Source organism: Scyliorhinus torazame, chromosome 16, assembly GCF_047496885.1.
Source record: "Scyliorhinus torazame isolate Kashiwa2021f chromosome 16, sScyTor2.1, whole genome shotgun sequence".
NCBI classification, from domain to species: Eukaryota; Metazoa; Chordata; class Chondrichthyes; order Carcharhiniformes; family Scyliorhinidae; genus Scyliorhinus; species Scyliorhinus torazame.
The window spans coordinates 134,478,052-134,504,299 of record NC_092722.1 but is presented as its reverse complement, the minus strand read 5'-3'; the positions used below and the strand labels follow the sequence as shown (position 1 = coordinate 134,504,299).

Genomic DNA, 26,248 nt, shown 5'->3' with positions numbered 1-26,248 from the left:
CCCGCCAGCTGGCGCGGAAATGACATCTCCGGGGGGCGCATGCGCGGGAAACTGTCAGCGGCCGCTGACAGTTTCCCGCACATGCACAGTGGAGGGAGTCTCTTCCGCCTCCGCCATGGTGGAGACCGTGGCGGAGGCAGAAGGGAAAGAGTGCCCCCACGGCACAGGCCCGCCCGCGGATCGGTGGGCCCCAATCGTGGGCCAGGCCACCGTGGGGGCACCCCCCGGGGCCAGATCGCCCCGCGCGCCCCCCAGGACCCCGGAGCCCGCCCACGCTGCCTTGTCCCGCCGGTAAGGTAGGTGGTTCAATTTACGCCGGCGGGACAGGCAATTTATCGGTGGGACTTCGGCCCATCCGGGCCAGAGAATCGAGCGGGGGGGCCCACCAACTGGCGCGGCGCGATTCCCGCCCCCGCTGAATCTCCGGTGCCGGAGACTTCGGCAACCAGCGGGGGCGTGATTCACGCCAGCCCCCAGCGATTCTCCGACCCGGCGGGGGGTCGGAGAATTTCGCCCAGGGAGTCCACCAACTACAAGGCGCAAGCCAGGAATGGGATGGAATATCCTCCACTTGCCTGAATAGAGTGCAGTTCCAATGACACTCAAGAAGCTCTGCACCACCCAAGGCAAAACCATCTGATTAGCACCACATTCATTATTCACTGCCTCCACCAGAGACACACATTGACAGCAGAGTGTACCACCGACACAACGCACTGCAGCAACTCATCAAGCTTCCTTCAACAGTACTTCCCAAACCCACAACCTTTACCACCTAGAAGGTAAGAGCAGTAGATGAATAGGAACACCACCACCTGAAAGATTCCATCCAAGCCACACATCATCCTGACTTTTGAACTATATCAACTACAAGATGCACTATGCAAACTCATCAAGGCTCCTTAGCCAACACCTTCCAAACCCATGACCTCTTCCATCTAGAAGGACAAGGGCAGCAGACACATGGGAACACCACCACCTGGAAGTTCCCCTCTAATTCACTCATCATCCTGACTTGGAAATATATCCTGTTCTGTCACTGTTGTTGGGTCAAAAACATGGAACTCCCTTCCAAACAGTATTGTGGGTCTTCCTACAAAACAGGGACTGCATTGGTTCCACAAGGCAGCACCCTGTTGCCATCTCAAGGGCAGTTAGGGACAGGGAATAAATGTTGGCCCCCCAGCAATCCCCACATCACCTGAATTTATTTTAGAAAATTGCCATGTCTCTAAGACAGGAAAGGGATCATAAAACTGTTATATCAAACTTTATATTTTGCTTATTTTAAAAATAAACTTTACTGTCCCAAAAGATGGCTGCTGCAAGTCATATGATTCACACGTTGGCTACAGTTACTTGAAATTTTCAACAGCAGTTACAGGATACCATCTTCAGCTTCTTCATTAATGACCTTCCTTCCATCATAAGGTCAACCCTTATCCTTATGGAATGTTACACTTCTCACTGTGAGGACACAATCACCGAAATCTAGGAGTATTAATTGTCATAAGGTGGGGCCTAGACCCTCATTCGGGAGGAATCAATCAGCAGATTGGGCAGCAGCTCTCCAGTCCATCCAGGTACAGCACTGCCATGACTGGAAGAGGCACTGCAGGGAGCTGCTGGAACTAAGTCCTGTGATCTGGAGGACAGGTAAGTGCTGGCAGTCCCAGGATGGTGAGGGTAAGAAACATCTGGGGGGTTGTAAAGGGGACTTTTGGGGTCTTGGGCAATAGGCCGGGAGTGGGGGAGGAAAGTCTGGATGCCACCGTATCTTGATGGGACGGCCTTTCCCACCCAAGATCAAACCCTTGAACTGTGAAGGCCTATAAGTTGCAACTTAAGGGCTGTAATGCGGCAAGGACAGGCTTCCGTATGAGGCCCTGCCTATCCCAGCATGAAATCAAAACCAGATAAGGGTAGGTGTAAACCTACAGAGAATTCAATCAATGCCATTTCACACTCCCCCGCCTTCTGGCCCAAGGACCTGCAAAACCTTAGTTCCTGAGGTGAACAATAGGTTTTGACCAGAGGCAGAGAAACTGCTTGTTAGCCTACAACTATCTCATTAATGGACAATGTTGCATGACCTAAGCTTCTGGCCTTTGTAAATTTTTAATACTACATTTCCAGACTCAAATCATGTTCTGCAGATATCAAAACAGGACTCCAGGCTGACCATCAGTCTGAATCAAGTCTATGCCTCCTCGAATATTGTTTCTCTGGAAAATTCCTGCCATTCCCTGTTGAGCAGGCCACGCCCCTGGTTGCCAACCTCCATCTCACTGCATCACTCTCAACTTTCAAAGAATTCCGCTAAATCCTGCTTTTGTTTACAGAACTGTAGCTCCTCTTCCTGGACTCTGGCAATCATGTAAACTAATATCCCTGTCTGTGGTGCTTTTCCTTTTTATTCATCATTGTAAAAATCCCTCTTTTCCTATTTTATTTTTGTTTGTATATAGTAGTCACCAAAATAGCTTTCTGCAAAAATTGACATCAGATACAGAGGGTTTTGGAAACATGCCACAGACTTTTTCAAAACATAAAACTTCTCCTGCTGATGAACAGATGGTGAGGAAATAAATGAGTTCAGTTTTGCCTCCCTCCATCCCCTATCCGTAACAATTGCCATGACCTATTCCTGGTTAAAAAAGCCGAAGTAAACAGTTTCAGAAAAGTAAGGGCCGGGATTCTCCGATCCCGCACCGGGTTGGAGAATCGCAGGGAGGGCACGTGAATTCCGCCACGCTGCTCTGACGCCGGGCTGCCCATTCTCCGGCGACTGAAGAATCGACACCAATCACACCGGCGCGGTCAACGCGGCATTGGTCGGAGGCCGTTGAAAGCGGACCCCCCTGAAGATTCTCCGCGCTCGACGGGCCGAGTGCCCGCCGAGTTCCGCCAAGTCTCGCCGGCGTGATTAACATATGGTCCTACCCGGCGAGACCACACCGTTCAGGCTGCGGGGGCCGTCCTGATGGGTGGGGCGGGGAGAGCCAAATCCGGGGGGGGCCTCCAAGGTGGCCAGGCCCATGATCGGGGGCAACCGATCGGTGGGCAGGCTCATTCCGGGGGGGCGTTTGTTCCTCCGCGCTGGGCACCTGTAGGGCTCCGCCATATTGTCCGGAGACCAACGCGGAGACAGCCGTGGCGCGCATGCACGGACCCGCGACGGCCGTGGCGCACCAGTTTTCACCGGAAGGGGTGAATGCCAGGGCCTGGAGGCCCGATGAAGCTGGCGTCGCTCATGCTGGTTTTTGGAAGGTCTAATGCAGGTAGGGAATATACAGTGAATGGTAGAACCCTCAAGAGTATTGACAGTCAGAGCGATCTAGGTGTACAGGTCCACAGGTCACTGAAAGGGGCAACACAGGTGGAGGAGGTAGTCAAGAAGGCATACGGCATGCTTGCCTTCATTGGCCGGGGCATTGAGTAGAAAAATTGGCAAGTCATGTTGCAGCTGTATAGAACCTTAGTTGAGCCACACTTGGAGTATAGTGTTCAATTCTGGTCGCCACACTACCAGAAGGATGTGGAGGCTTTAGAGAGGGTGCAGAAGAGATTTCCCAGGATGTTGCCTGGTATGGAGGGCATTAGCTATGAGGAGAGGTTGAATAAACACGGTTTGTTCTCACTGGAACGACGGAGGTTGAGGGGCGACGTGATAGAGGTCTACAAAATTATGAGGGGCATAGACAGAGTGGATAGTCAGATGCTTTTTCCCAGGGTAGAGGGGTCAATTACTAGGGGACATAGGCTTAAGGTGCGAGGGGCAAGATTTAGAGGAGATGTACGAGGCAAGTTTTTTACACAGAGGGTAGTGGGTGCCTGAAACTCGCTGCCGGAGGAGGTGGTGGAAGCAGGGACGATAGTGATGTTTAAAGGTGTAGCCACCTGAGTTGGCCACATCCCGACTTAAAATGGAGAACCGCAAAGGCTGAAGGGAAATTCAGCCAACACAGGCAAAAACTAGCAAATACAGAAATCATGTATATTGGAACCTGCAAAACAACCAGACAGCACCAAAACCAGCAGCCATCTGCATAGTAATGTAGCAGCCATCTACATAGTAATGTGCAATTCCCAGGCACAATGGCAACAGTTAAGGTAAACAAAGCCAAGCCAGACCCCTCGGCGCCAGCAGGAGCCAAGACAAAGGAAGGCCAACAGACACTTAGGGACCGCCCAGCGATCAGGGAACCGCTCCAGCACTGGAGAAATCGATCCCTTGGAACCAGGTACAGGGTCCGCCCCGAAGGGCGGCAAGCCCCTGGGGACTATAAAGTAAAGCCCCCAAGTTAAAATTGTTCTTCTTTGGCAGGGTCACTCAGCAACTTGAACCAACCCTTGACAGTGACCTGTCTTGTTGCCGCCAGGCAAGTAAGTCTCAAGTCAATGCTCGCTACAAGATAGGCGCTCCTAGCTACCAGTCCATAGCAGCTTTTGAATCCTGCAGGCTCAGGACCTGAACGGAAGGCCATTTGTTCCCCTGACCTGGTGGGCCAGTCCGAAGCTAAGTATAGGCCTTTTAGTGATAGGAATAGCCTAGAAAGTAGAGTTTATGCATGAGTAGTGATTTACTGTGCATAATAAATGTGTTTTGATTTGAATCTTACTAATTGGTGTGTTGAGTTATTGATCATTACTTGAACTTGAACCTCGTGGCGGTATCATAAAGATACCTGGCGACTCTAGAGCAAAGGTTAAACAAACAGAGCAAATAACGATTTAAGAGCCAACCAAAAGTTAGCAACAAAGGGCATCTTGACAAATACATGAATAGGATGGGAATAGAGGGATACGGACCAGGGAAGTGCAGAAGAATTTAGTTTAGACGGGCAGCATGATCGACACAGGCTTGGAGGGCCGATGGGCCTGTTACTGTGCTGTACTTTTCTTTGTTCTTTGTTCTTTGTTCTTTGATCCTGGCATCAACACTTGGCCGGGATTTCGAAGTATCCCGGCCAAGATTTCTCACTTTATTTTGTATAATTTAAAATCGTGAGGGCAAGATTGTTAAAAACCACAGCATCTCCTCCTAACACGATAACCGCTGAGGTTCACGCACACGCAGAAATCTAATGATGTCATTTGCTTCACCCAGTCTGCCAGAAAGCTTTTATTGACAAGGGGCAAAATGGTGGCCGTTTGCTTGACAGGCACAGAGATAAATACATAGGAGCAGGAGGAGGCCTTTTGGCCCTTCGAGCCTGCTCCGCCATTTATCACGATCATGGCTGATCATCCAACTCAATAGCCTAATTCTACTTTCTCCCCATAACCTTTGATCCCATTTGCCCCAAGTGCTATACTAGCCACCTCTTGAATATATTCAATGTTTTAGTGTCAACTACTTCCTGTGGTAATGAATTCCACAGGCTCACCACTCTTTGGTTGAAGAAATGTCTCCTCATCTCTGTCCGAAATGGTTTATTCTGAATCCTCAGATTGTGACCCCTGGTTCTGGACACACCCATCATCGGAAACATCTTCCCTGCATCTACCCTGTCTAGTTCTGTTAGAATTTTATAAGTCTCTATGAGATCTCCCCTCATTCTCCTGAATTCCAGTGAGAACAATCCTAGCCTAGTCAATCTCTCCTCATATGACAGTCCCGCCATCCCTGGAATCAGTATGGTAAACCTTCTCTGCACTCCCTTGAGAGCAAGGGCATCCTTCCTCAGAAAAGGAGACCAAAACTGCACTCAATACTGCAGGTGTGGCCTCACCAAGGTCCTGTATAATTGCAGCAACACATCGCTGCTCCTGTACTCGAAACTTCTTGCAATGAAGGTCAACATACCATTAGCCTTCTTTGTCACCTGCTGCACCTGCATGCTTACCTTCAGCGACTGGTGCACAAGGACACCCAGGTCCCACTGCACACTCCCGTCTCCCAATTTACAATCATTCAGGTAGTAATCTGCCTTCCTGTTTTTGCTTCCAAAGTGAATGACCTCACACTTATCCAAATTATACTATATTATATGGCATCTGCCATTGATTTGCCCACTCACCCAACCTGTCCAGATCATGCTGTATGATCTCTGCATCCTCTTCACAGTTCACCCTCCCACCCAACTTGGTATCATCTGCAAAGTTTGAGATGTTACATTTTGCTCTCTCATCCAAAAATCATTAATACATATTGTGAATAGCTGGGGTACCAGCACCGATCTCTGTGGCACCCCACAAGTTACTGCCTGCCAATTTGAAAAGGACCCATTAATTCCTACTCTTTGTTTCCTCGCTGCCAACCAGTTTTCTATCCACCTCAATACACTTCTCCCAATTCCATGCGCTTTAATCTTGCACAATAATCTCTTATGCGGGACTTTGTCAAACGCCTTCTGAAGGTCCAAATAATCCACATCGACGGGCTCCCCCTTGTCAACTGTACTGGTTACATCGTCAAAGAATTCCAACAGATTGGTCAAGCATGATTTTCCCTTCATAAATCCATGCTGATTCTGAGTGATCCTGCCACTGCTTTCTAAATGTTCCGCTATAAAGTCCTTGATAATGGATTCAAGAATTTCCCTCACTATCGATGTTAGGCTTACTGGTCTATAATTCCCTGTTTTCTCTATACCTCCCTTTTTGAATATTGGAGTGACATGAGCTACCCTCCAATCTGCAGGGACTGTTCCAGAGTCTATAGAATCCCGGAAGATGACCATCAATGTATCCACTATTTCCAGAGCCACCTCCTTAGAACTCTGGGATGCAGATTCTCAGGCCCTGGGGATTTATCCGCCTTCAATCCCATCAATTTTTCCAGCACCATTTCTCTACTAATGTTGATCTCCCTCAGTTCTTCCCTCTCACTCAAACTTTCATTCTCCAACATTGCTGGTCTCCGATTTGTGTTCTCTTTTGTGAAGACAGAACCAAAGTATTTATTCAAATGCTCAGCCATTTCTTTGTCCCTTATTATACATTCCCCTGTTTCTATCTGTAGGGGGCCTACATTTGTCTTTACCAATCTCTTTCTCTTCACATAGTTATAGGAACTCTTAGTGTCAGTCTCTATGTTCCCTGCAAACTTACTTTCATACTGGATTTTCCCCTTCTTAATCGATACCTAGGTCCTTCTTTGCTGACCGATCGCCAGGCGTGGATGTGACCCTAGCTCCCCAGTTTGGCCTCAGTCATTCGTTTGTCCTGAACAATGATTTCATATTTTAAAAAGCACTGAGGTGGATGGCTTCATCATGGGTTCACGAGCAGGGGGACGTTTGTGAGTGAGGTGCACCCTTCCACTCATGCCCTGCTAACAGGTGAATTTGAGCCTCAGAGGTGAACTTCACTCTGGGATGGACGATGCTGAAGGTGGGCCTAGGGGGTGGAGAGAGAGGCTGAGGCTTCTCCACAAATAGGATGATGAGAGGAGGAACATTCAAGTAACCTGAGCTGTGTTTCCTTAGATACGTAAAGTGCTCCTTGTTTATTTATCATAGAATCATAGGATTTACAGTACAGAAGGAGGCCATTCAGCCCATCGAGTCTGCACCGGCTCTTGGAAAGAGCACCCTACCCAGACCCACATCTCCATCCTATCCCCATAACCCAGTAACCCCACCCAACACTAAGGGTAATTTTGGACACCAAGGGCAATTTAGCATGGCCAATCCACCTAACCTGCACATCTTTGGACTTTGGGAGGAAACCGGAGCACCCGGAGGAAACCCAAGCATACACGGGGAGAACATGCAGACTCCGCACAGACAGTGACCCAAGCTGGGAATCGAAACTGGTACCCTGGAGCTGTGAAGCAATTTTGCTGACCGCTATGCTACCGTGCTGCCCCATATGGACTTTCTCTTCTCTGGAATTGCTTAACGGAGTAAAACTGGAGAAATGCGATGTACAGCATTGGCAACAAACACAGCCATTAAAGTGTCAGCCAATTGAACCTTTGGGATTTATTTTATTTTGTGCCAATGGGAGAAGGAAACACTTCCATTTATATAGCATCTTTCACAACCACTGAACATCTCACAGCACTTTACGGCCAATGCAGTATTTTGGGATGTAGTCACTGCTATAATGCAGGAAACATGGGAAGCCAATTTGCAATCATCAAGCTGCCAAAAACAACAATCTAATCATGACTAGATAATCTGTTTGTGTGATGTTAATTGGGGATAAATATTGACCAGGACACCAGAGATAATTCCCCTTTGAATTTTTGCCATGAGATCCACCCACGCAGGCAGATGGGGCTTGGGTATGATGACACATCCAAAAGATGGCACTTCCAACAGTCCAGTGCTCGCTCAGTACTGCATTGGAGTGTCAGCTTTGGGCCTTTTCTGCTCAAGCCCTGAAGTGGGATTGGAGCCCAGAATCTTTGTGATTCAAAGGCTTCACTCAATGGGTTGTGAATCTTTGGAATTCTCCTATCTCAGTGGATTTTGGATGCTCCATCATTGTATATATTTAAGGCTGGGTAATCAGATTATTTGGTAACGAGGGATATGGGGAGTGTCATGATATTCAGATAAACATATCATGGTGCAAACACACATACACACTGATGGACAGATCAACTGACCAATCAACACACACGCAACATCACAGCCAATCACCAGTGAGAGCACATGCACTATAAAACGGGGAACACCACAGTTCCCGCTCATTCCAACAGGAGACAGCTCAGGGCACAGAGATCACAGCATGCCACTCAGACATACACCATGTGCTGAGTGCCTCTCTAAGATAGTGTTAGGACTAAATCCACAGGTTAACGGATAAATTACGAACCACAGTCATAAGTTTACAGATGTTGTTATGAAGAGTAAGAAAACAGAGTTGTACCATCTACAACCGTGTTGGTTCGTCTGTATAGCGGAACACCCAACACGACAGGGAGTAGGCAGCAAAGTGGTTTTGAAGCCTCAAAGCTGTCCTGATCTGACTGAATGGTGGAGCAGGCTTGACGAGCCTTATGGCCGACCCGTGCTCCCATTTCTTATGTTCCTATGTTTACCAATTGATCCACAGCTGATGCTGGAGCTTGGGAGTTCGACAGCTGTGGCTGGCTGCATTGCAATTATTCGCAACAAATTATTTGATGTGACTATCTGCCCTAAATGGATTTTCGCTGGAGTTTCAATCCATATCTAGCTGTCAGAAAATACCGATTTACAAGGGATTGCTACTTTTGTAAATTTGTCATTGTTCTGGCACTCTGAAAATGTAATTTACTCTGGTGTTGGGAGTTCGAACCAGATGAGCTGGAAAGGTGGAAACGGCATTGAGAAACTTAAGATACATTTCATGAGCCATTAATGCATTTATTGGCTGTGATGTGTGAAAGCTTGGGTCCTATTCATTAAAGACAATTTCCGAAGAGAGAGAGAGGTATCTATTCCACCACTTACAGGCTTTTAATACAATTTGAAAAAAGGTCCACTCACTCTTGATCCAGTCCATCCTAAGAGTGCATAGGCGAACTGCTGAGCAGGCACAACAACCAGATCCACACGGATAGCCTTCCAATCTTTAATCTTAGTATTCACTTCAGGTTCTGCCTCCTTATTGGTTGGCCTCACTGCGGACACGGAGGGCGCACTGAGGACTCTGTTCTTGACAAGTGCTTTGTTTAATTTGAGGATTAGAAAGCACTTTTGAAAATGATCCATGGCATCATATTTTTTGCTCGGCAGTTTTCTTTTTTCCAATGTGGCCTCCACAAAATCACAGTGCAGAAGCAAACCCTGAGAAAAGGGGAAATTATTTGTGAAAGAATTATTGACCAAAATCACAAACATCGTTGTCCAACGTAGAATTGTCAAATTTACAAAATAGTGCATCGCACACACCAAGAAAGTTATACCCGTGCATGACCTTTAGTTCAACATTTTATAGCATCTGTCAAGCCAGTGAAACTCAATTTTTTCCTTCATACTTGTGACAGCTCACATGTTATTTGACAAAATAGTTTTAAAAAAAGAAATGTTTTTGTAAAAGCATCCTAAGTGACATATCTCATCTTCCACAGAGAAGGCCAGAGCTGCAGTATCAAGTCACCCTAATTGCTAATGCTAAATCCTTTCAAGATGTTACTTCTTATGACAAGGTTACGATGCAAAAGTCAACCTGTGCTTCCTTTAATTTATCATTGGCTTCCAGGCCCTCCAGAGGATCGTCACACTCTGAGCTGACTGCAAAAGGCAGCTGAACAAAAAAGAGAGTACAATAGTTATATTTCTGCAGGTCAGATACAAAAGTAAAAAGGGACAATTTCCATAATGTTATTGTAATATGTTTGTACTAATTACATAACTAAACATGAAAAATTGTGAGAGAATAGTATGGTGGAAATTAAAAACAAACTATTTTTCAATAGATGTTTCTGAATGATATACAAGATATGAATATCTTGATTATAGGGAAATAGTGCGGAGTTGCAGTTAGAGTTTGTTTTTCCTCATAATTTTGCTACCGTATTAGGGCATTGGTGAGACCACATCCAGAAAACAGTGCACATTTTTAGGTTTCCTTATTTAAGAAAGGACATAATTGTGTGATAAGCAGTTCGGAGAAGATTCACTCGACTGACTCCTGGATGAGGGGATTATCCTGTGAGGAAAGGTTGGACATGTTAGGCCTATATGTATTGGAGTTTAGAAGATTGAGATGTGGGGCGGGATTCTCCGACCCCCCGCCGGGTCGGAGAATCGCCGGGGGCTGGCGTGAATCCCGCCCCCGCCGGTTGCCGAATTCTCCGGCACCAAATATTCGGCGGGGGTGGGAATCACGCCGCGCCGGTTGGCGGGCCACCCCCCGGCGAATCTCCGGCCCGCGATGGGCTGAAGTCCCGCTGCTGGAATGCCTGTCCCGCCGGCGCGAATCAAACCACCTCTCTTACCGGCAGTACAAGACGGCGCGGGCGGGCTCCAGGGTCCTGGGGGGGGCGTGGGGCGATCTGGCCCCGGGGGGTGCCCCCACGGTGGCCTGGCCCGCGATCGGGGCCCACCGACCCGCGGGCGGGCCAGTGCCGTGAGGGGCACTCTTTTCCTTCCGCCTTCGCCATGGTCTCCACTATGGCGGAGGCGGAAGAGACCCCCTCCACTGCGCATGCGCGGGGATGCAGTGAGCGGCCGCTGATGCTCCCGCGCATGCGCCGCACGGCAAAGTCAGTTTCGCACCAGTTGGCGGGGCACCAAAGGCCTTTCCCGCCAGCTGGTGGGGCGGAAATCAGTCCGGCACGGGCCTAGCCCCTCAAGGTGAGGGCTCGGCCCCTCAAGGTGCGGAGGATTCCGCACCTTTGGGGCAGCGCGATGCCGGACTGATTTGTGCCGTTTTTGGCGCCGGTCGGCGGACATCGCGCCGATGTGGAGAATCCCGCCCATGATCTTTCTGAGATATATAAGATCCTGAGGGATCTTGACAGGGTAGATGCTGAATTTTCCCCTTGTGGGAGAGACTAGAACTAGGGGATTCTAGTTATAAGTTCTTGCTCTAAAAATAAGGGGTCTTCCATTTAAAACAGAAATGAGGAGAAATTATTTATCTGAGCATCATGAGGCTGGGGAATTCTCTTCCCCAGAGGCCAGTGGGCGCCTGGTTAAAAACAGAAAATGCTGGATAAACTCAGCAGGTCTGGCAACATCTGTGGAGAGAGAAACAGAATTAATGGCTGGAATTTTCTGGCCGTTCACACCGTCAGGATCTTCCGGTCGTGCCTTATCCCTTATCAGAATAAACCAAAATATTGCCTTTGCAATAGACACCAACAGCACGTGGGCAGCACGGTAGCACAGTGTGTAGCACAGTTGCTTCACAGCTCCAGGGTCCCAGGTTCGATTCCTGGCTTGGGTCACTGTCTGTGCTGAGTCTGCACGTTCTCCCCGTATCTGCGTGGGTTTCCTTCCATGGTCCAAAGATGTGCAGATTAGGTGGATTGGCAATGCTAAATTGCCCTAAGTGTCCAAAAAAGGTTGATGTGGTTACGGGGATAGGGTGTAGGGATAGGGTGGCTGTATGGGCTAAGGTGGGGTGCTCTTTCCAAGGGCCAGTGCAGACTCGATGGGCCGAATGGCCTCCTTCTACACCGTAAATTCTATGATTCTATGAGTCTATAACAGCCAGAAGAAGAGAGGTTTTGTATTTGCAGGACTAATTGGCATCCCTCATGCTCATGGCATGAAAAATTGCTGAAAGTAATCACCCACGCACCAGGTTTGCCAGCACATTAGGCGCACAGGAAATGTTTCCACGCCATCTGTGTTGAACTGGTCAAAGAACAAAGGACAATGCAAATCTGCTCTAAAATCACTGGCAACTATTGATGCATTCAGCCATTCAACAGCACAGTTAGAATTGGACAAAGAAATCATTGAATGAGTAGGCCGCACCAAGTTGGTTTGCTTCCTGCATCGCAATTACTGGTTTAGGATTAATCATTCATTGCAGTCACCGTTGTTTGGAATCTAGAGAAGTAACATGCCAAAATTATGTAGAATCTGTCACCAAGTGATCAACTTATGGGGTGGAATTTAGTAGTGGCGATGTGGGTCCTGTCCACGGATTGCAGAACTGTGGGATCCTGTGTTGCCATTCCATGAGAGGCTTGGTTATATTCTGAGGTAATCGGGCACTTAGCTGGGCAGCATCAAGCCTCCCAGTACGGCAGAGGTCCTGCCACCGAGAACTGCTGGCCAATCAAAGACTGTCAGCTCTGCAGTACGGGGAACGGAAGCCACTGCCAATATTGCACTGGGGCCCACACAGATGATCAGCAGTGGATCCCCAGGCAGAGATGAGTGTGGGCAGGATGGGAGCCACAAGGAGGAGGGCATTGGCTGGGAATCGGGGGGGGGGGGGGGGGGGGGGGGGGCGCAAGGAGCAACATCAGCAAGGGCAAGTGGCGTCCTGCAGGCTCCCTGCTTTCCGATGCCATGTTCCTCGAAAGGGCACAAGTACCTGAGAGAACAAGGAATTACTCTCCCCAGAAGGCCACAGGCAAACTCAACAGCCAGGAATGATGAGTACCCCGCCTTCTGGTGGTTGAATACCAGGGGCTGTGGGATAATGTCCTTCCAGTAAGACCAGCTAAAGCCTTCCCATTCTGGACATAATCGGAGGGCGATGGCAAGGCATTGGCATCTCCACCCCACATATTCTAGCCTGATCACACAGTCCATCCCCAACCTCCAAGCGCCCTTCCAGGGGAGAGCATTACATTCCATCCATAGATTTCTTTCATGAAAAATAGTTTACTAATTCTACTGCACCTCAAGAAGGTTGGTGCAAGGCTGATGATGATGTTCCTTATGTTTGTACAGGCCCGAAACTTTGTCACATTCCCTAAACCTTTGGTTGACCCATCAGAAATTCTGTTCTGAACTGGTTTCCTTGTGTGTCAGTAAATTGCAAGGGAAAACTACCCATGTGATTCCTGGGAGGTAAAATACCTAAGCTTCTGTAATATCCCGTAAGGGACCTACCGAATGCTTGTTTATCCCGTGTTCCTTGCGGAGTTCGAGCTGCCCCACCCGGGGCGGGATAGCCCACTTTCCCAGTGCATATAAGGTCAGCCAGTAAGGCACTGCAGAGAGGAACCTGGTAGGGGTGTACCGGGAAGTGTACATATCTCGTTTGTAAATAAAACTTTGGGCACCATTCTTCGGAAAGATTACTAAGTGTTGTAACAAGTGGGAATTGACACGGGTTTCCTGCCGCTCGGCCCAGTGAGCGTTATTGATCTACTTAACAAGGCCTCATGGGCTTCTCGCCGCAAATGAAGACTTGCCAGCTGATTCACCGGCACCACGCTCGCCAGCCCCCCACTAACAAGGTCGAGCAGCACTTACTCAGCCAACCCCAGCCGGCTCGCAACAATGGCACTGAAGAGACCAGCCCAACATTCGGGGCTGCTGACCTGGGGAGGCTGCTAGACGCAGTGGAGGCCAGGATAGATGTCCTATTCCCCTGAGGGTCCAGGAGGGTTAGCCATAGGCAGCCAGTACTGCCTGGAGCGAGGTGGCGGAGGCTGTCAATGTCAGGAATGTGAACAGGAGCCTGGCTTTCAGTGCAGGAAGAAGGTCAATGACCTACATTGGGCAGCACAATGCCCATAACAGCCTCCCGTAACAACCTCCCCGAACAGACGCCGGAATGTGGCGACTAGGGGCTTTTCACAGTAACTTCATTTGAAGCCTACTTGTGACAATAAGCGATTTTCATTTCATTTCATTTTTCACAAGTGAGTAGACATCATAGCGCCCTCCCATCCCCCGAGACCTCTCCCCCACCCACAGAAGCATCAACTCCCCGTCCCCCTTCAACACCCCCAACTCTACCTCCAACCCCCCCTTTAACTCCCCCAACCCCTCCTTCACACCCCCCTCCCACCACTGTGAACCATGCATGTGGCTAATGATGCCCTCTCTGTGTCTTCTGAGGAAAAGTTCTCCCACAATCACCGGGAGAGGGCCCAGACTGGTGGTGGCGCATTGGACATAAGAATCCTCACCTTCTTCGAGGCGCGGGCCCTGGAGGTGACCGGTGTGGCCGAGGACAGAGCGGTCATCAACACGAAGGCTGGCAGATGCCGCAGAGATGAGGAATCACTAGGCTCCACCTGGAGACCTGCCAAATGTGAGTTGTTATTGCCTTACTGACTGACCTATCCCTCCCACTGACCACATGACCATTCTCCCACAAGAGATACCAGCATCACTCCAGAAATCCATGGCCGCTTGGAAGAGTCACATGGCTACGGGCGCAGGATATGTCACTGTCAATGTGTGGCACCGAGGCCAAAACTGCTAGGTTGGTGACCGTAGTGGAGAGCCTGGTGCACGACATCGGCACCATTCGTGAAGGTATCCAAGGTGCTGTGCTTCGCTGAGGGTCTCAACAGAATGTCTGCCGTGCTGGGGGATGTCACACAGTACCAGGTTGACCTTGATGAGGTTCTGTGGGACATATCCCTCTCTCAGATGGACAGGGCTGAGAGCATGTCCAAGTCACTGAGGAGCATCGCCGAAGATGTCGACACGATTGTTCAGATCATGGGGAACCGACAGGGCTGGCAAAGCCAGATGATGCAGGGGCAGCCGGGGCTCGAACCTGCATCATCTCAGTCCTAAGGCCCTATGAGCAGGACCCATCACATGGAGTAGTGAGAGTGGCCACCAACACCCCCGAGGTCCACCCCTCTGATGAGGTTGCGTCTCGCAGCCAGCATACGGGACAGGGCGGCACGGCTGTGCATGTGTCGCCGACAAGTGAGCCGGGGCCCTCCGGCCTCAGAGCCACCAGGTGACGTCCACCAGGGGCATCGAAGGCCATGGGATGAGGCAAGCAGGCGTCTGGCTCCACTTCTGATGTCCATCCTGTGGACACACCTAGACGTAGTGGTAGAGCTAGGAGGGCAAAGCACATCGAGGATCACTGAGGGGAGGGGGAGCGGAATGGAGATTTAGTGGTGATAATTGGTTTCTCGCCACACGAAGGCAAGTACCCGATTTCGCCTACGGGAATGGGCCAGTTGCATGTGGCTCGTTTTTGGCCTCTCCCAGTTTCTTTGTCCAACCTTTTGGTTCATATTTTTACTTGGTGTAGATTCCTCATATCCTTATTAAAGCTTCTTGTCTTGGACCAGAAGACGGAATCATTGACAAACTCACCACCCACTTGGCTGTTTCAGTTAGATTCCAGTGTTCAACTCAAAATCTTTACGTATTCTTTACAACAATACCCCTCATAAAGCTGTTCCAACTTGAATCTAATGTACAAACATTTGATTTTTGGCAAATGTTTAACTTGAAGTGGTTCTTCCTTTTCCATTACTTGTTGCCATTAGTACAAAGTAAATGGCGCGCGGAGGATTATGTGAATTTGCACGCTCATTGCGACAACCCGGTAACTTCTCATAGGAGACATCTACCTGAATGTCCAGCTTGCTGACTGTTTTATGAAGAAGGTTTTCATGCTTTCCTTCCTTGAGGCAGCTTATCAGAAAGTCCACATCATGGCCAATCTCTTTACCTCTGTAATAACAAAAATACCAAAGATAGGAGCTGTGAGTAATTCAGCTATATAATTCTTATACAAATAATCTTCAGAAATGGGCACAAAGCTCTGCCCCCACAGGATGCGAGGAAGGAGGCGGGTGGGCCTAAGAATTTGGCGGTGTCACAACACCCTGGGCTAGTGCGTGGCCAATTCCAGCCCCACCTGACCCGGAGTCACAACCCAGATGAAATTAAAGTTACTTAAATATCCAAAGGGCGTGATTCTCCCAAAAGGGAACAAGGTCCCCATTTAGCCGCATGGTTTCTGGCGCTCGCAGTGCAAAGAAACACATGGCTATTCAACACGACTCGCGTTGTACAAGGGGCCTGAAGAGGGAACACGCGGCCGAGACTGCACATAGCATCGACATGGGGGGGTGTGGTCACTGACAGCAACCACCTCCTGCCCTTGTTGCCAATGCTCATATAACTCACCTCCCTATGACCCCACCCCACAAGACCCCCTGCCCAAAGCACTTACCTTTCTCCTGTGGGTCATGCCAAGATCCTGTGACTTGGTTGGAGGCTGGGAGGGGAGGGAGTGTTGTTCCAGCAGGAGAAGCCTTGGACTCCTCTGCGGCAAGCCACATGTAAGAGCTGCCTGCCTCTGATTGGCCAGCAGCTCTTCACAGGCATCTTTCAGGGTCCTCAAACTGGAGGGAGGCCTGCCGCTACCCATTTAACTGCCTGATGGGAGAAAATATAGCAGTGGGCTTTCCTGCTCAGAACTAGCATAAGTGTCTTGCCGCTTGGTTGGAATTTCCACCCAATGAATGCATGATGAAATCATTCTATATTCTTCTTCTGCTCCAGGTAATATCCTGGATTATTCAAGAGTGACTGAACCATGAACCATGGCTACGAATTTATTATGAGGCAGGGCAAGGTGAAAGGCCCCAAGGTACCTCAACCTTAACAGGAACTGAGCCTCATGCAGTTGCCCTTTTCTGATGGCCATTGCCAGGCTCTTGTGTGTTGCAAATAGCACTTGTCACTTACCAACCCAAGCCTGTGGTGATATGCATCACTGGAAATACACAAGGGGTTAATGTAAATACACTACGACTAAGTAAATACTAGAGGGAGCACCAGAGACGTCATGACATGCAGCCATATAGCTAATGAACACATAGAATAGGACACGACCAATGGGCAGTCAAGACACCCAGAGGTGACACTACCACAAGGGGGCATTACACAACCCATATAAAAGGACAGAGCACACATGCTCTGTCTCTTTCCACAGGCGACACTTAGAGAGTAGGACAGGGGCAGATCAGAAGCATCACACCCACCACGTGGCTTAGAGCAGACTCGTTAGTTAGACTGAGTTACTATAGCAAGATTAGCAGGATAGTCGAACTCATAGAGAACTGTGCTAATGGTTCAATAAATCACATTGAACTTACTTCAAAGTCTGGAGTATCTTTTGGTTAAAGCTGCATCGAGTTGCAGATGTGTTATCCCAGAGTACATAACACAACAAAGCCTAAATGTTGTCCAGGTCTTACTGCATATGGGCACCGAATGGGCAACAGCGAACATCCCCACATCCGCCCTTATTTTCTACTGGATTTAAACTCACTAATATATTATAACTAAAAGGTAAGATTCTACCTTTCACACAATCTGAATTCAATCTAGACATTACAATTGATATGAAAGGCGTAATATTACCTGAAATGAATCTAATTCTGTTATCTCTTAAAGCATCAGCCACAGCAAAATACACTGGCTGGGATTCTCTCAGCCCTCGCCGGGCCGGGCGCGAATCGCATGATGCCGCCCGACACCGATCCGCCGAATCGGTGCCATTGGCACCGCCGCGTTCGGCGCAGCGCCGGTCGGGGGCCACTTTACACGGCCCCCCCCCCCCGGCGATTCTCCGCCCGGGATGGGCTGAGCGGCCGCACAAAAAATCCGAGTCCCGTTGGTGCCGTCCACGTGTGGTCTTACCGGCGGGACCTCGGCGTGCATGCATCTGGGGCCTAGTGGGAAGGGGAGGGGGGTCCGACCCCAGGGGGGAAGGTGGGGGCCTCCGCTGTGCTTGGCCCACGATCGGGACCTCTCGGGCTGGAGGCCTCTTTTGCCCCGCGCCGGCCCCTGTAGCACTATGCCATGTTGCGTTGGGGCCAGCGCGGAGAAAGGAGCCACTGCGCATGCGCACATTGGCGCTGGCCCCACTGCGCATGCGCAGAACGTACCCATTTGAGGCCGGTATCGGCAGATGGAGCGACGTGGGTCACTCCAGTGTCATGCTGGTCCCCTGTAGGAGTCAGAATCGCTGCTTCTGACGGCATGTTGACGCCGTCATGAAATGCGACGGCGTTTACTACAGCGACAACACTTAGCCTCAGGATCACAGAATCTCGCTCACTGAAGATTAATAAGCTCTACTACCTGCTTCTACTGATGTCACAACACTGAAATCATTATATAATAGACCACTGCAGACTTCTATTTCGTACTACCTGGTACTGATAAAAAAGCATCATCGAGAGAGAAACAAAATGAATAATATCATAGTCAACTGTTTCTCTATTTTTCCAAGATTTTGAAATAAAATTACTTTACTTAGACTTTCTGTTGAACGCATATCACTGGAAGTAACTGTCTTTATTATTTTGGACTCTTATTTTTTGTAATTGATAAATGCATTCATTAAACTAAAAATTCCAAAGTGTTAAACAGGCCATTCAGCCCAACAGGCCTAGGTTGGCACCTAGGCTCCACGCCAGCTTCCTCTCGAACCTCTTCATCCCCATTAATATGTTCTTCTATTCTTCTCAGCCCCTCATGTGTTAAACTGACTTCCCCCTAAATGCATCAATGCTATTTACCTCGCATACTCCGACTTCCACCTTGCTGCAGTGGCTAGAATCTCTTTTGTGGTATAAATTGAATTTTTAGTAAATGATTTTGATCGTCGTCAACTGATTAGGAAAACAGCTCAATCAGATTCAATTGGAATATTAATTGTATGTCAGAGATCAAAGCGAGCACAATGTCCAACCATCTTTATAAATAAAAGTTTGCTTTTTCTTAAATTCACCTACGGATGTGGGCGTCACTGGTAAGGCCAACAATTATTGCCTATTCCTAGTTGCCCTTCAGAAGGTGGTGGTGGGTTGCCTTCTGAATCGCTGCAGTCTTTGAGGTGTAAGTACACCCACTGTACTGTTAGGAATGACGTTCCAGTATGTGGCCCCAGCGACAGTGAAGGAACGACGATATATTTCCAAGTCAGGAAACTTGGAGGGGAACCTCCAGGTGGTGGGGTTCCCAGGTATCTACAGCTCTTGTCATTCTAGATGGTAGTGGTCATGGGTTTGGAAGGTGTGCTGCCTAAGAATCTTGGCGAGTTCATGCAGTGATCTTGTCGATGGTAGACATGGCTGCCAGTGTTCATCGGTGGTGGAGGGTTGAAATTTTGTGGAAGGGGGAACAATCAAGCGGCCTGCTTTGTCCTGGATGGTGTCAAGCTTCTTTAGTGTTGTTGGAGCTGCACTCATCCAGGTAAGTGGAGAGTATTCCATTACGCGCCTGACTTGTGCCTTGAATAGACGGTGGACATGCTTTGGGGGGTCAGGAGGTGAGTTACTCGCTGTAGGATTCCTAGCCTTTGAGCTGCCCTGGTAACCACAGTATTAATATGGCTAATACAGTTCAGTTTCACATCATAGAGATTTTTGCATTTCAATGAAGGTTTTGCATTTCTTGCTAGTAATGAAGAGTGAGGTAATGTGCCCAATTCACGTGTTTTTCCAGGGCTGCATCTGTAATTTTAACAGCAGTCTCTGCTTTGCTATTTGATCGAGGAGCTGGAAACATGACTCACAACATTGCACAAACTGTTGCAATTCTCTCCAGTGAAGTAACGGTCACTTGTCTTAAAAAGGTTATTTAGAATACCAGAGGCATGGAAAATGAGCTTTCACGTTAACTATGACATCTCTGTCCCCTACTTAAAAAATTAAAGACAATTAAAGTCTATTTCAAACAATTCAGAGTAACAGGTTCTCATAGTTATCACTCATTTATCCCTCAGTGCTTTTCTGGTAGCTGTTGGTTAATAAGTGGTTCCCTTTGCTCCTTGACCTGTAGCTGCTGGCATACATCGCGGGCATGATTTTCCTTCTAGGCTGCATATCAGACATCAGGCATGTTTCTAACCCTGAAGGGGAGCAGTCATAGCCCCTGCTTTTCAAGGAGTCAGACTGATAATTGGTTCTCAGATGGGTTCATTGGCCAATTAGTGGCAACTGGGGAGGATGCAGTGGGGGGCGGGGAGGAGGTGGTGACGTGAGAAATGGAGGCAGGACTGCAAATGTGTGCCCGTTTAAACTTACAGCAGCAGACATTACTGCAGATTCTGTTTCATTGCATTACCTGTCAGTCGAAAGATGCCTCAGGAATGTGGCAGAGGACTTGAATACTAAGGCAGGGCCTGTCAATTTGTCAAACCAGGCCTGGAGATCTTCCTTGGAGCTAGCAGGGAGGAGAGGGAGATCCTTTTCCCGGAGAGTGATAAAAGGTCACCCACCCAAGCCAAGCAGTCCAGGATAGTGGACACTGATACAGTCAGCAGAATATGTGTGGTCCACAGAAACTGGATCCAAGAGAGGAGACGTTTCAATTATCTGATTCACTGTGGCAAGATGTGTGCTACCCCCAGCCCTCAATACCAATCTCTGGGTATTCAATCTCCAACAGAAACTGCAGCTGCGGATTCTCAGGGCAAATACTGCTCCTGAACATGGCAGGAATGTGTGCCCAGAGCACTTACTGACCTCTCACAGTGGCTCCGAGACATAGTGCTGCTGAGGACCTGCATTGCCCTTGAGCATTGAGATGTGCAGTTTCTAATAAATAGAATGGAGAAAATGAATGTGTGGCTGGAAAGATGGTGCAGAACAGGGGGTGTTAGATTCCTGAAACATTAGGCTATGTTCTGGGGGTGGTAGGCTGGACTGGACTGGACGGGTTGCATCTAAATGGAGCCATGACCAATTTCCCTGCAAGGTGATTTGCTCGTGTTTTGGGGACATTCAAACTGACTTGGCAGAGGTACAGCAACCAGGAGTAATGGTAGAGAGGAATACCAGGGTGCACATAATACTGAGAGGGACAGTGCTTCTGTTAATCGTTAATTGGGCAAATCCGGGTTAATTAAGGAAAGCCAGAAAGGCGTTGTTAAGGGAAAATAGTGTTTAACTAATGTCATAATATACACACAGGTATATGATGGTGCACAGACAGGCAGTGATTGACACACAGGATGACCAGTGAACACACAGAACACAGCAGCCAATCACCAGACAGGACACAACAACTATAAAGCCAGAGGGCACTAGTTTTCCCGCTCTCTTGGGATCCAGCCTCAGAGACAGTCAGAGCCTGTGAGCAGCAACTAGAACATCCACCATGTGGTAGTAAGATAGTCTGGTCAGGTTAGCCTCAGGTCTCCAGTCAAGTCAGCATAGTGTCAACCCACAGTTAAAGTATGTATGATAGTTAAGAGTTCAATAAAATCGAGTTGCATTTCTTCAAGTGTTGGAAGCCTGTCTCTCACTGCTGCAGTAAACGCAGTCCTCGCAGACCCGACATACCCAACACATCATGGTACCAGTGAGTCATGCTCGAGTTTGACGGACCTACCTTGAGATAGTCTGCCTTTGACCAGCGATCAGCCATCCGGTAACGTGGTCAGTGTCCGCCCTTCCCCGCAGCTCCGCATCGCCGGCAACCTCGGTGCTAACTGGAAGATTTTCAAGCAGAAGTTCCAGCTGTATCTTGACGCCACCGACCTCGAAACCGCATCGGATGCCAGGAAGATCGCTCTCTTCCTCTCTACAGCCGGGGACCACGCTATCCACATCTTCAACTCCCTCACCTTTGCTGAAGGCGAGGACAAGACAAAGTTTAAAACAGTCCTGCTGAAGTTCGACAGCCACTGTGACATCGAAGTCAACAAGAGCTTTGAACGCTATGTGTTCCAGCAGAGGCTGCAGGGTGAGGATGAACCTTTCCAGTCCTTCTTAACCCATCTCCGTATCCTCGTGCAGTCCTGCAACTACGGCTCCACTTCCGACTCCATGATCCGCGACCAGATCGTTTTCGGGGTCCACTCCGATCCCCTTCGCCAGCAGCTCCTTAAAGTTAAGCAGCTCACCCTTACCATCGCCATCGAAACCTGCGTCCTCCACGAGCAGGCTAACAACCGGTACTCCCATATCAAGGCAGAAGAAACAGAGCGGCAAGGCCCCCACGATGCGGAGCGTGTGCAGGCCGTAAAACAGCTCCAGGGCCTGAGTCTGGGTGAGGGCAGCCATTCCGCGCGCTTTTTCCGGGCTCCTGCACATGCGACCAAGGGGACGGCGAGGCCGACGACCGAACTGCGCAGGTGAGCACATCATTTGACCGCACCGCGCATGCACGGTGGCGCACGGAGCGTCCTGACGTCGGCGCCATGACGTGCAACAACTGTGGCTCCACCCATTTAAAGCGGCAATGTCCCACGAAATCTCGACGCTGTCTCCAGTGTGGCAAGCTTGGCCACTACGCAGCCCTGTGCAGATCTGCTCAACTGCCCAATACAAGCGATCCCAGTCGCAGCACAGGAACGTCCGGTCAGTACAGCAACCCGTTACAGACTCCGACTCCGACATGTTTGCAGATTTTGACACCGAGGGCCTCACATCCGCATTCTGGATGAGCACCATCACCAAGCATATGATGCTTTCAGCGAAGAAGGTGAAACAACTCCCAGTGATGAGCATTTATCTGGACGACGAGTGGTGTGCCACCCTCATGATCAACAAGGCTCACATACGCTTCAGGCTGGACACCGGCGCTTCAGCAAACCTCATTTCAAAGTCTGACCTTGACAACATCCGCGTCAAGCCAAGCATTCTTCCACCGGCCTGCCAGCTCCTCAACTACAATGGCAATGCCATTGCTGCCAGTGGCTCATGCCAGCTTGCAGTATCGCATTGTTTTTAAGAAGCAACCCTGTGTTTTGAAATTGTAGGAACCAACAGAGCTTCTCTGCTCGGTGCTCGGGCCTGCAGAATCCTGAATCTTGTGCAGCGGGTTCACACCATGTCGTCCGCAGAGGCAACGGTCTCGCCAGATGTCAACTTCCAAGCCCAATTAGATGACATTGTAGCACAATACCACAGTGTCTTCGAAGGTATGGGTACACTACCTTACCGATACAAGATACTGCTGAAGCCGAATGCCACACCCGTGGTTCATGCACCGCGTCGGGTGCCGGCACCCCTCAAGGACCACCTCAAGCAGCAGCTGCAAGACCTCCAGGACCAGGGCGTCATTTCTAAGGTCACTGAACCCACGGACTGGGTTAGTTCCATGGTCTGTGTCAAAAAACCGTCAGGGGAACTTCGCATTTGCATCGACCCCAAAGATTTGAACAGTAACATCATGAGGGAACACTACCCTATACCTAAACGAGAAGAGCTCGCCAGCGAAATGGCTCACGCCAAACTTTTCCCGAAGCTGGATGCCTCCAAGGGGTTTTGGCAAATACAGCTGGACGCGTCCAGTCGAAAGTTGTGTACATTTAACACCCCGTTTGGTCGCTACAGTTACAACCGGATGCCCTTTGGCATCATCTCCACCTCGGAAGTGTTCCACCGCATAATGGAGCAAATGATGGAGGGCATCGAGGGGGTGCGAGTGTACATCAATGATATTATTATCTGGTCCAGAACTCCTCAGGAGCCCATCGATCGTCTCAAGCGAGTGTTCCACACCACGAGCATGGCCTCCGACTCAATAGAGCCAAATGCTCGTTCGGTCAGGGAGAAGTAAAGTTCCTTGGCGACCATATTTCGCAGTTCGGTGTGCAGCCAGATGCAGACAAGGTATCGGCGATCAACACCATGAAGACCCCGGAGGACAAGAAGGCGGTCCTCCGCTTCCTAGGGATGGTCAATTGCCTTGGGAAGTTTATCCCCAACCTTGCATCACACACCACAGCTCTCCGCAATCTTGTCAAAAAAACTACAGACTTCCAGTGGCTCCCCGCTCATGAGCAAGAGCGGCGTGAGCTCAGGGCGAAACTCACCAAGGCCCCGGTACTGGCATTTTTCGACTCCGTGAAGGAGACAAAGATCTCCACCGAGGCGAGCCAGGCTGGCATTGGGGCAGTACTCCTCCAGCGGGACGAATCCTCCTCCTGGGCCCCAGTCACATATGCCTCTAGAGCCATGACGCCTACTGAGCAACGATAAGCTCAGATTGAAAAAGAATGCCTGGGCCTCCTCATAGGGATTGACAAATTCTATGATTACGTGTATGGACTCCCCAAATTCACGGTCGAGACAGACCACAGGCCATTGGTTCACATCATCCAAAAAGACCTCAATGATATGACGCCACGGCTACAACGTATCCTCCTCAAACTCCCCCGCTACGATTTTGACCTGGTCTACACCCCGGGCAAAGAGCTCATTGTGGCTGACGCACTCTCTAGATCCATCACCACGCCATGTGAGCAGTCGGACTTTGTCTGTCAGATAGGCGCTCAGGTGAAGTTTTGTGCATCCAACTTTCCGGCCACTGATGAACGGGTCGTGTAAATTCATCAGGAGACGGCCAGGGATCCTTTACTCCAGCGGGTAATGCGACATCTCACGGATGGTTGTCAAAAGGGGCCCCAGTTTTGTAATATAAACGACGATCTAGCGGTAGTGGACGGCATATTAATGAAGCTGGACAGGATTGTAATCCCACAGAGCATGCGAGAGCTGGTCCTCAGCCAAATCCACGAGGGTCACCTGGGGGTCGAAAAGTGTCGCCGTGGAGCCCGAGAGGCAATATATTGGCCAGGCATCAGTCAGGATATCGCCAACACGGTCCTCAATTGCCCAATGTGTCAAAGGTTCCAGCCAGCTCAGCCCAAAGAGACTCTACAGCCGCATGAACTGGTGTCCTCCCCATGGTCCAAAGTTGGTATTGACAGAACTTAGAACATAGAACATTACAGCGCAGTACAGGCCCTTCGGCCCTCGATGTTGTGCCGACCTGTGAAACCATTCTAAAGCCCATCTACACTATTCCCTTATCGTCCATATGTCTATCCAATGACCAATTGAATGCCCTTAGTGTTGGTGAGTCCACTACTGTTGCAGGCAGGGCATTCCACGCCCTTACTACTCTCTGAGTAAAGAACCTACCTATGACATCTGTCTTGTATCTATCTCCCCTCAATTTAAAACTATGACCCCTCATGCTAGACATCACCATCTGAGGAAAAAGGCTCTCACTGTCCACCCTATCCAATCCTCTGATCATCTTGTATGCCTCAATTAAGTCACCTCTTAACCTTCTTCTCTCTACCGAAAATAGCCTCAAGTCCCTCAGTCTTTCCTCCATATCAGGCAACATTCTGGTAAATCTCCTCTGCACCCTTTCCAATGCTTCCACATCCTTCCTATAATGCGGCGACCAGAATTGCACGCCATACTCCAAATGCGGCCGCACCAGAGTTTTGTACAGCTGCAACATGACCGCATGGCTCCAAAACTCAATCCCTCTACCAATAAAAGCTAACACACCGTACGCCTTCTTAACAACCCTCTCAACCTGGGTGGCAACTTTCACGGATCTATGTACATGGACACCGAGATCTCTCTGCTCATCCACACTGCCAAGAATCGTACCATTAGCCCAGTACTCTGTCTTTCTGTTATTCCTTCCAAAATGAATCACCTCACACTTTTCTGCATTAAACTCCATTTGCCACCTCTCAGCCCAGTGCTGCAGCTTATCTATGTCCCTCTGTAACTTGTAACATCCTTGCGCACTGTCCACAACTCCACTGACTTTAGTGTCATCTGCAAATTTACTCACCCATCCTTCTACGCCCTCCTCCACGTCATTTATAAAAATGGCAAACAGCAGTGGCCCAAAAACAGATCCTTGTGGTACACCACTAGTAACTGGACTCTAGTCTGAACATTTCCCATCAACCACCACCCTTTGTCTTGACCTCTTTCATGCAAAGGGCCGAGACCATGTCCTCCTCGTGGACTACTTTTCCATCTACCCCGAGGTGGTCAGACTGACTGACCTCACATCAGCAACGGTCATCAAGGCATGCAAAGAGACTTTTGCCCGTCATGGCATTCCACTTACAGTTATGACTGATAATGGCCCGTATTTCTTCAGCCAGGAGTGGACGAATT

General features: G+C 49.3%; 1 protein-coding gene across 1 annotated transcript in view; it reads right to left on the bottom strand.

Annotated features, from left to right (window-relative positions):
- Positions 1-26,248, bottom strand: part of dntt (deoxynucleotidyltransferase, terminal) — a 488,317-nt gene that overhangs the window by 114,495 nt on the left and 347,574 nt on the right. Inside the window, exons 16-17 of the mRNA XM_072477618.1 lie at positions 15,911-16,013; positions 9,429-9,728 (exon numbers count right to left, since the gene is read on the bottom strand). Coding sequence (XP_072333719.1) covers positions 9,429-9,728; positions 15,911-16,013 — 403 coding nt within the window. The remainder of the gene's footprint in view (positions 1-9,428; positions 9,729-15,910; positions 16,014-26,248) is intronic.